The following is an 11,720-nucleotide window of genomic DNA, read 5'->3' on the forward strand; positions in this document are numbered from 1 at the left end:
ACAAAGTATTTTTGCTTATATGGTGAAAATACTCGATGGAACAAGTGTTGATGAATCACTTTACTTCTATGAATTTATTTAGAGAAAGTACAATTCACAACACGAGATTTGCTAACGCAGTGTAAACCTCTTCACTGAGGAAACTTCACTGCGTGGCTTTTAACGTAGCCAACACGAATAAACAATCCAATATGAATCAAAGGAGTTTACAATATACAAGTAGTGTTGTTCATAACAAACACTTTCACTTAGCAACAAATGCCAACTTGATTTATAATTGTTCTAACTCCTAACTAACACAATAGACCTTTCTAGACAATCTATCTTCAATCCTTCCCTGCTCTTGATCAAATCACTAATCTTGAGAATGATTTATGAGCATGATTGATTATGCAAATGAACATATGAAACACATAAATGAGAGTTTTCAGAAAACGATTGAAACACGAATACTAATGATTCAATAACCACAATTTTTTCAAATGGAAAATCTCTACATCGAAAATAGTTTTCAAAACCCTTTATAGGGAAGCAAGACTCCCCCTCAATCAAATCTTATCTTAATTACAAAATAAGATAAATATAGAAAGGTTTTTAAAACTGTTTTGAACAAGTAATCGGATATGCATACAAAAAGAGATTTTGAGCATAAGTACAATTAATGCATATCAATTTAGAATCATGCAAATATGATATGAATTAAATACACCTCTATCTCAAGATCAGTGAATCAACCTTTTTGAATCTCTCTTCATGATATGATTCTGCGATCTTCTTTTCTTTGCTTTAGGTCACCGAGCAATTAGGAGAGATAACCTCCTTATTCTTTGCATGTCTGTTTTCCTTGAGATCTTGGGAAAGTCATGTGTTGAGGGGAGTAGTCCAAGTACTTACAATCTCCCCCTTTGGGCAATCCCATTCAACACATGACGATTTTTCATCTTGGTATTCCTGCATGTTATGTTTTAAACAGACATATACATATTGTGAACGAAAGGTGCTAACTTGGAAAAAGGAATCAGTTTCCATCCTTTTCCTATCCAAGTTGACAAGATAAAACTACTTAATACTAATAATAAGAAGCATCCCAAGATTTGTGCTTATGCACTTACAACTTCAAAAGAAAATAACTTTGTCCATAAAAAATTAAAAGTGCAAAAACAGAAACATCAATAAAAAATCTTTACTTCTCCCCCTTTGAATGGGAGGGCACGTCGAACTCCTCAATAAGTTTGGTGACTTGGTCCAGAAACTCTTCTTCATCAATGGAATCCGAGCTCTCCTCTGGGGCGATAGGCTCCTGATATTCCTGCATGGCGTTGGAAGGACGGGGAGCGTCAAACCCGGGAGGGTGGCGTTGCATGTTCCGGATCTCCTGTGTGAGGGTGGTCAGAGCATGACGAGTACGAACCAGAAGAGAATGCATGTCGTCCATGTCCGTAGTAAGGCAGGCAATTCGCCAGTCGGCCACCAAGATCTGGTCACGGAGACTATCCAGAGAGACAGGAGGAAGAGCAGCAGAGGATGCATCAGAGGAGCGAAGATGAGGGCTCCGACTGCGTGCACGATGCATGCCAGGATGGAGAATACCGGCTCTGGCAGCGTCCTGACGGCCTTCCTCTGGAGGAGGCAGGCGGCGATGTCCACCAAGTCGAGTGGTTTGCTTTGTGCGAACCATGGGGAGAAGGCAGTTGGTGAAAGAACCTGCACACAGAGACAACCAAGAGTAAAATCCGAGGGAGACAAGAGAGGCTATATATATTGAACCAGTAGGGTTAGAAAACCAAAAGTTACACCGGTTGGGATAGCGTCTCAATTGGGGAAAGGAATTATGACAATTAGTGTTCCGAGATACACGCATGCAACTTACTTCTCCCCCTCAACTTAGGCTTAATCAATAAGGAATTTAAGTGCAACCAGATGGCAAGCAAAGAAAGGAAAACGAAGAGACAGAAATATTCCCATAATCTGCAATTATATCACATGATCGTTTCCTTGGCTAAGTATCAAGGCAATGAATGCATTGGTCATATTGAAGAGAGAAAATATAGCATAGTTTAATCACAGAAAGCACAAAGCACGTAGTGAAAGGAACATAGTTCAGAGTACGAAGCATGATGTATTCTATCAACAAAAAGAATTGGTACTCATAGTCAGACCTTAGATAATAATGTTGTGAGGAAAGTGAATATAACCAGGATGTGGGGCTTAGAGATAGGTTTAGTGACATGGAGAAGGAGTGAAGTAGGTGAACCAACCATGTAACCAAGCTCATGATATCTAATGAGAAGAAGTAGGGAATATTGTTCCCAAGCACGAATTTTAAGTTGAGTCAGTGACCTCTTTTATTTTGTGACAATTTGAACTCATGTAGCAAGAATCTTCTCAGCAACTCCCAGAACAGATGTTCTTAGGGTACTAAACATATCAAGGATGCTCCATGGAGAGATTCTCGAGTCGTGGTCAGCAATATTGTATTTTACGTGCAAAGATCACTCACCAACTCGTTTCTTGCAAACCTTAGAAAGTTCACCACAACTAAGGCCTGATTACTCGGAGAGATGAGAGATAGTTATCCATTCTCGTTTCTTGCAAACCCTAGAAAGTTCACCACAACTAGGACCTGATTACTTTGAGAAGAGGGAATGAATCATCTGAGCATTTTAAGCAGTTCTTCTACTTCACTGAATCTCTTGTGACAGGAAACACATAATATGCCACCACATAGGCTATGAGTGCATAGTAGGGTTACGTGATCTAGTGACTAAACATGAGTACACAATTGTATTTGTCCAGAATAAGGCATGGCAATAACAGATACATAGTTGAAAATATGTACATTTCACTAGTGACTGTGGTCAAGGGATACTAAGATCACAATTTCCTCAATCAATAGTGGACATTCATTCTTGTGCCTTAATGCTTAGAACATATCCCTAGGGCATTTCTCAACATCTCAAACCTAGCAGTGTCAAGAGGCTTAGTGAACAAATCAGCAAGTTGATTTTCAATGGGCACAAAGCTTAACTCAAGTATGTTTTGTTCAACCAAATCCCTAATAAAATGATATCGAAGATCAATATGCTTTGTGCGAGAGTGTTGAACAGGATTCTTGGTGATGTTGATAGCACTAGTGTTGTCACAGAAGATAGACAACTTACCTTGAGGAATGCCATAATCATGAAGCATTTGTTTCATCCATAGCATTTGTGTGCAACAACTCCCAACTGCAACATACTCAGCCTCTGCAGTAGATAGAGAGATGCAATTTTGTTTCTTGCTATGCCAGGCAACCAGATTGTTGCCAATGAAGAAACATCCCCCTGAAGTACTTTTTCTATCCTTTAAGTTTCCTCCCCAGTCAGCGTCAGAGTATCCTGCAATTTCCACGTTAGTATCGAAGGTATAGAAAATTCCACAGTTAACTGTACCAGATATATAGCGAATGATTCTCTTGACAGCTTCCAAGTGTGATTCTTTAGGATTAGCTTGAAAGCGAGCGCACACTCCTACACTGTAAGATATGTCGGGTCTGCTGGCAGTGAGATAGAGCAGACTGCCTACCATACTACGATACATTGTGAAATCAACTGATTTCCCATCTTGGTCTTCTCTCAGCTTAGTAGTGGTACTCATGGGATTGCTCACTGTCTTATTAGATTCAAGACCAAATTTCTTGATCAGATTTTCAGCGTATTTTGTTTGAGAGAGAAATAAGCCTGTGTCCATCTGAGTTACTTGCAGTCCAAGAAAGAAGGTTAGTTCACCACACATGCTCATTTCAAACTCACTTTCCATGACAGATTGGAACTCTTTGACAAGATATCTAGAAGTGGAACCAAAAACGATGTCATCAACATACACTTGGGCAATGATAATGTCATTTTTAGTTCGTTTTACAAACAATGTTTTATCTATAGACCCTCTGGCATACCCTTTTTCTACAAGATGAGTGGAGAGCCTCTCATACCAGGCTCGGGGAGCCTGCTTTAGCCCATAGAGAGCTTTCTTGAGACGGTAGACATGATCTAAGTTATGTGGATCTTGGAAACCTGGTGGCTGTTCCACATAAACTTCTTCCTAAAGGTTCCCATTTAGAAAAGCAGTTTTGACATCCATTTGAAACAATTTGAACCTAAGATGACATGCTATGGAAAGGAGTAATCTAACTGATTCTAATCTAGCCACAGGAGCAAATGTCTCGTCAAAGTCGAGACCTTCAATTTGAGAGTATCCTTGAGCTACTAGTCTAGCTTTGTTTCTAGTCACATTCCCTCTTTCATCACTTTTGTTTCTGAAAATCCACATGGTTCCTATAACATTGCATTTACTAGGTCGAGGTACCAAGTACCACACATCATTCCTAGTAAACTGATTTAGCTCATCTTGCATGGCACTAATCCAGTTATCATCCAATAAAGCTTCCTTAATATTTTTTGGTTCAACGATAGACACAAAACCAAAATGAGATATAATGTTCATGCTTAGCTGATTTTCAGTAATAAAGCAAAGTAATACATTTCCTTCACTTACCTCAGAAGCACTTACCTGAGTTGTAGCTTTTCTCCTTGTTGTCAGTCCATCTTTCAGATTTCCAATGATATCTTGAAAGGAGTGGTCCTTTTGAACTTGCTTGAATCCTTTCCTTTGGATGGGAGCTGGTTCAAAAATGTTGTCGGGGATCTCCTCTTCCTCTTCATCAGTTGAGGCTTCTGCAATTGGTGGTGGTGTGATAGAGAAGGGTGATGGATCTGCATATGATTCTTCCTGTTTTACACATTGATCATCAATAGAAACATTAATGGATTCCATAACAACTCGGGTTCTTTTATTGTAAACCCTATATGCTCTACTGTTTAGAGAGTATCCCAAGAACACACCATCGTCACTTCTAGCATCAAATTTTCCAAGGTGCTCTCTATCTCGTAAAATGTAGCAAGGGCTACCAAAAATATGAAAGTATCCAACATTTGGCTTTTTACCTTTCCACAGCTCATAAGCTGTTTGATCAGTACCTGGTCTGAAAAATACTCGGTTTATTGTGTAACAAGCAGTGCTGATAGCCTCAGCCCAAAAGTTTGTGCTTAAACCTGCAGCATGTAACATTACTCTAGCCATGTCTAGCAAAACCCTATTTTTCCTTTCCACAATGCCATTTTGCTGTGGAGTGATTGGAGCTGAGAACTCATGAGACACACCAAGCTCATGAAAATAGTTAGAGAAAGAGGCATTTTTAAATTCAGTACCATTATCTGATCTTACTCTCACTATGCTAGTATTTGATGACTTCTTTTCAATGATCAATTTTTGACTCAAGTTTTTAAAAGATTCAAACGTTTCAGTCTTGTCTTTTAAAAAATTTACCCAGGTGTATCTTGAGAAATCATCGACAACTACTAGCATGTAGCTCTTACCTCCAATGCTTTCAGATTGAGCTGGTCCCATGAGATCCATGTGTAAAAGTTCCAAGACTTTTGTGGTTGTTGCAGAATTCACCACCCTGTGAGGAGCCTTGGTTTGCTTTCCAATTTTGCAGTCTCCACATATCTTGTCAGTTTTGCCCTTTAAATTTGGTAATCCTCGGACACATTGCTTGGAAGATAATTTCAGCAAGTCCTGATAGTTTACATGTCCCATATTTTTGTGCCAGAGTTCAAAGGTTTCCTCTGTAGTTTTTACAGACAGACAGGGCTGCGAGCTGGAAGATTCATTAGCTTGAATGTGATAACAGTTATCAAAAGATCTCTTACCTCCCATGACACCTTCTCCTTTCTGATTTAAGACTAAACATCTCTGTTTGTTAAACCATACATCTTCGTAGTCGTCAGCCAAATGGCTTACGCTAATCAGATTTGCAGTTAAGCCTTCAACGAATAGTACATTTTTGAGATTAGGTATACCTGGGGTGTTCACTATACCTCGAGCTAGAATGTTTGCTTTCCTTCCATCTCTAAATGTGACTGATCCTGTTGTGTTCTCATCTTCAAAAGAAGCGAACCAGGATTTGTCTCCAGTCATGTGTCTACAGCATCCACTGTCGACATACCAGAAATCTCGTCTCTTGTCAGCTAATGCAGTTAGGGCTACTAAACAAGATGCCTCAATGTGAGAGCTTTGTTGAGTTTTGCTTGCACAAGCAAAGAGACAAGTATGATCAGTTTTATCAATATGAGACTGAAGATATCTACTTTCATTTTTCTTAGTCCAAACAACTTTTCCTTTTTCAGTTGGAGGGTTTCTCTTTGAAACAATTTCTGTTAATTTGTTTATGAGTTCTTTTTGTTCTTTAAGTTCAAAACTTAGAGATTCAACAGTGCATTTTTCTAGAGAGTGCTGTGGTTTTGAAAATCTTTCATTACATCTAGGTCTGATATGGCATATCTTACCACAGTGATGACATGTAGGAATAAAAGGTCTAGGGTTTGCGTACCTGTTCTGACCGGTGTGAGACTCTTGGTCAAGTTTTACCTGGAAGTTTTGATTTGGTTGACCTTCCTTCACATTTTTGACAGAATCATCAGTGGAGACTTCTTCCTTTTCAGCAGGTGGTCGTGATGCTCTTACGAACTTGGTACATTTGGAATTCTCTCCAGTGTATCCTAACCCACAAGTGTCATGAGGAGCTTTTCCGGATCCGAGTAATTTGGACATGTCAATAGAGCTGACATCGAACTTGGTGAACCTTTCTTGAGTCGATTTTAACTCTTCTTGCAATGTTTCGTTTTTAACCAACAGTTCCAAGTTCAATGCTCGTTGTCCTTTAACATCCAGTTCCAGTAATTTTATCTTGTTGAGATACTCATTCCTTTCAGTCTTCCAAGTCACTATTCCTTGGTCACCTTGTAAATCGGCAGCTTCACCTTGTAAATTTGCTGATTCCAATAATTGCTCCATTTTTTCTTTCTCGGTTCTCAGAAAATCAACTTCTTTTTCCAAACTCAAGTTTTTTAGCAGGGTTGCTTTTGAAGCTTTGTAGAGTCGTCTGCAGCGGATATTTGTTTCATCATCAGAGAAAAACTCGTCACTATCTGAATCAGGTTGATATGATGATACCAGTGCTACGTTTTCAATTTCTTGAGACTCATCATCACTCCAAGTTGACAGTAGAGACTTGTTGTTGCCATTTTCATGCTTCCTATTTCCACATTCGGTAGAGATGTGACCGTAGCCACCACATTCATAGCACTTTGGCTTTCCTGAGTGATTTCCTTTGAAGTATCCTTTTCCACTCTTGTTGGTGTAGTCACTGTGATTGCCACTGCCGGTATAATTATTCTTTCTAGTAGCATTCGAATTTCTAGAGGAGTTCTTGCTTTTGAGAAATCTTTTGAATTCCTTTGTCAGTAGAGCAAGATCTTGTGTTTCCTCTTCCTCTTCTGTTCCTTTCACTGCCTTGAAGGCTACACCCTTGTTTTTCTTCTCAGGTTTTAACCTCATCTCATAGGTTTTAAGATTTCCAATGAGCTCATCAAGTGGGTACTCGTCAATGTCAAACGAGTCCTCTATGCTAGTGACTTTTGAAGGAAATTTTTCTGGCAGGGCCCTGAGTATCTTTTTAACTATCTTATCTTCATCAAAAGGTGCTCCCAGACTACGACACTGACCGGAGATTTTAAGAATTCTACCATGAAAATCATCCACGGCTTCATCATCTCCCATAGTCATGGTTTCAAATTCAAATATCAGTGCTTGCAGTTTCTGTGCACGTACCTTCTTATTTCCTTCATACGTAGTCTGTAGAAGATCACATGCTTGCTTGGCAGTGTCACAGTGACTGATTCTCAATTTTTCTCGTTCAGATAGGGCTGTGAAAATACTGTTCTTAGCCTTGAAATCTGCTTGCAAATCACGAATTTCTTCCTCAGTCCAATCCTTCCTTGGTTTGGGAGTGGCAGTGGAGGAGCTTTCTCCTTTTGCTTTTACCATAGGCAAAGTCCAACCATTTTCTACAATATTCCACACATGTTCATCTTGAGCATAGAGATATGATTTCATGTAGATTTTCCACTGAGTATATTTTTCACATCCACCCTCGAACCATGGAGGACTATTTATAGATCCGCCAGCAGCCCTATCATGTGAATGTTCCATCTTTCCTGGGATCACTAGAAGATTCTAGAACCTGCTCTGATGCCAATTGAAAATACTCGATGGAACAAGTGTTGATGAATCACTTTACTTCTATGAATTTATTTAGAGAAAGTACAATTCACAACACGAGATTTGCTAACGCAGTGTAAACCTCTCCACTGAGGAAACTTCACTGCGTGGCTTTTAACGTAGCCAACACGAATAAACAATCCAATATGAATCAAAGGAGTTTACAATATACAAGTAGTGTTGTTCATAACAAACACTTTCACTTAGCAACAAATGCCAACTTGATTTATAATTGTTCTAACTCCTAACTAACACAATAGACCTTTCTAGACAATCTATCTTCAATCCTTCCCTGCTCTTGATCAAATCACTGATCTTGAGAATGATTTATGAGCATGATTGATTATGCAAATGAACATATGAAACACATAAATGAGAGTTTTCAGAAAACGATTGAAACACGAATACTAATGATTCAATAACCACAATTTTTTCAAATGGAAAATCTCTACATCGAAAATAGTTTTCAAAACCTTTTATAGGGAAGCAAGACTCCCCCTCAATCAAATCTTATCTTAATTATAAAATAAGATAAATATAGAAAGGTTTTTAAAACTGTTTTGAACAAGTAATCGGATATGCATACAAAAAGAGATTTTGAGCATAAGTACAATTAATGCATATCAATTTAGAATCATGCAAATATGATATGAATTAAATACACCTCTATCTCAAGATCAGTGAATCAACCTTTTTGAATCTCTCTTCATGATATGATTCTGCGATCTTCTTTTCTTTGCTTTAGGTCACCGAGCAATTAGGAGAGATAACCTCCTTATTCTTTGCATGTCTGTTTTCCTTGAGATCTTGGGAAAGTCATGTGTTGAGGGGAGTAGTCCAAGTACTTACACATGGCCTAAATTATAGCTATTTATGTGAATTCAATTAATAAAGTGTGTTGGGTCCGCGGTTGAATGGCCGCAGTTGAATAGCCACGACATAATGGATGGCCGCTAGTGAATGCCCGCGGCGTAATGAATGGTGTTAGTCAAGTTCATAAAGGCCATTAGATGCAGGTGTTAAAATGATTCAAGATATTTAAAAGTCGCGGAGATTAAATGCACGGTTATGAGTTTTAATTCCCAAGTTAGCAGTTACTTACTGTATTCAAATGCATGTAACCGCGCATTGATTCTCAACTTTGAATTCATACAATCAATACGGTCTCGACAGTTACAACCAAGATTGTATCTTTTCCTTTATTCAATAATGTATCATCACTATGCCAAAAAATGCTTCAGACGACGGATCATATTTGTCGTCTGATGAAGTAAAAATCTGTTGTCTAAGTGGCTGCCGTCTCTAAGCCACTCAGACGACAGATTTTCCCCGTCGTTGATAATGCACTCAGACAACAGATTCAGTTTAAGGTTCTGTCGTCTGAAGTACCTAATATTGAACAATTGGGGTCTATCTGTCGTCTGAAGCATCTTACTACTACATATTAGTTGATGTTTCTGTTGTCTGATTCAAGGAACAATGACAGTTATATGTTGACTGATTTTGTATGCAACAACATATATACTGTGAGTTATGTCGTTTGAGATTGTTTGGACTACAGATAATTGTGATTGTTGTGGTTAGATTTGATTTCCAACTACAGTTTTAGTTTTTTTTATGTTGTTTGAATCTCACTTGGAGTATAGTCCAGACTCCAATTTCTGTTGTCTGAAGTAGTATTAAGTCTCACTTTTTTGTCGTCTGTTTGGACTTTCAACCATTGTTTTAGTCAAATTCTATTGTGTGAGTGTTAATAGAAATACAGTAACCATCTATTTAAACAATCATCATTCATTTAACAATCATCAAAGCCATAAAATTGGACTTATATCAGCCATCAAAATGAAGCCAAATATTTCATTGCATCAATATCATCCAAAATACAATCCATCAATTCCATAAACCTAACGTTGACATTATGATTGAGAGAACCAAAAAGCACCATCTTATCTTGAGCATATACCTAACTCGCTAAGACAAAAACCTGCAAGGTAGCGGTAGTCATTTCACCATAACCACATGCGCTAATGATCTTGACACTTGCTTTGCCCATTGATGTCCAACCCATCAATGGATTTTCCCACCTATCAAAATGCCAACAAGAAACAGTAATAATTAGCATGCTATTTAACAGTAAATAGAATTACATATTAGCAAATGGAGCTTATGAAATTTCAAGCAAATTTATACTCCTGTTACAAAAGGTACTTGAACACTAACAGAGCATAACTAATTCTATTGTAGCAAATGACTAAATGAGGATAGAACAATTTGAGGCTAATGTCCATGACCTAAATACACAATTCAAGTAAAATCTATAGAAGAACCTTATCCATAAGCTCCTGAAATACCCAAGTGGGGTCAGCTCAGTCTTAGCCATAGATTCATCAAGCTCCTCATATACTACTAAAACCAGAGAGATGAAGCAAGCCCAAGATGTTTACTACTGTAAGGAATAAAACACTTGCAAAGAATATATATCTTGAATGAGGTATTTTATAGTTTTTAATTTTAGTTAACTAGAGTCTTACTATATACAGTACAGGCATGGACCGGCCTTTTTTTCCTGCACTATGCCCCACAACTTTCTCTCAATTTTTTCTAGAAGCGCTAGGTGAGAATTAATAGCTCTGTGTATCAAAATGTGCCAAGGCTTAGTGAATTCTAATAGAGACCATTACCACATGAATATAGCCTCCTAGATATTCGTGTGGTAATGGTCTCTATTAGGAGGCTATATTCATGTTATGCAAGATTGTAACCAATCGGTTGAAAAATGAAACTGGGAAAAGATAAACAAGGTAGCAGCCAAGTGCATATCTAATTACAAAAACTTTCTAAGCATGCATGTTTAGTGAATTTATAATCTTTATAAAATGAAAGAACACCATCAAACTATGCAGCCACCAACATCAAACGATTAACAGACTGAAACAACCATAATCAAAATGAGGGACAGATCAGCATAAGCATAAAACGTTGTACCGGATCAGGTCAACTAGTTTTGACCGTGAAATCTTAAATCCTGCACTAGCTGTAGCATCGATCCTCGCTGATGCTTCTATGGATTTAAATGACTTAGCACTGCAAAGAGAACCATATGTAAGTTACTAACTGATGCTAGATCATCAATACTACACAGATTGAAGAAAGGATAAGAACAAAATAATAATTTGAAACCTTGGTGGTTCGTAATCAATGGAGATCAATGGAATTTTAGTAACAGATACTGGAACATTACCAACCTGCAAGAGAAAAACTTCTTTACGAATATGAAATGTATATGTTAAGTAACTTGCAAACTTCTGCTCCCTCCTCCACGCCTATCACCTCCGTTTTTGTTCCTCCTCTCTTTCCCACCCCAAACTCCACTACCATTGCTTCGGCCTCTTACCAACCGGATGAACTCGAACCAGTTCATATCACCGAAATACACCATTCTATTGCCCTGCTTCAGGAAGAATTCCACCAATTGGTACACTCTATCAATTGAGACCGAAACCAAAATCCAAGTAAACCAACTGAGACCGAAACCAAAATCCAAGTCTAGTTACATCACC

General features: G+C 38.2%; 1 protein-coding gene across 1 annotated transcript; it reads right to left on the bottom strand.

Moving 5' to 3' along the window:
- Positions 1-1,183: 1,183 nt before the first annotated feature.
- LOC133744972 (uncharacterized) lies at positions 1,184-8,091 on the bottom strand. The gene is made up of 4 exons (XM_062172987.1): positions 4,171-8,091; positions 3,935-4,080; positions 3,162-3,826; positions 1,184-1,704 (listed from the first exon to the last, which is right to left on the bottom strand). The coding sequence occupies exons 1-4, from the start codon at positions 8,089-8,091 to the stop codon at positions 1,184-1,186; spliced, it is 5,253 nt and encodes a 1,750-aa protein (XP_062028971.1).
- Between the last annotated feature and the right edge of the window lie 3,629 nt (positions 8,092-11,720).

This window comes from Rosa rugosa, chromosome 4, assembly GCF_958449725.1.
Source record: "Rosa rugosa chromosome 4, drRosRugo1.1, whole genome shotgun sequence".
NCBI classification, from domain to species: Eukaryota; Viridiplantae; Streptophyta; class Magnoliopsida; order Rosales; family Rosaceae; genus Rosa; species Rosa rugosa.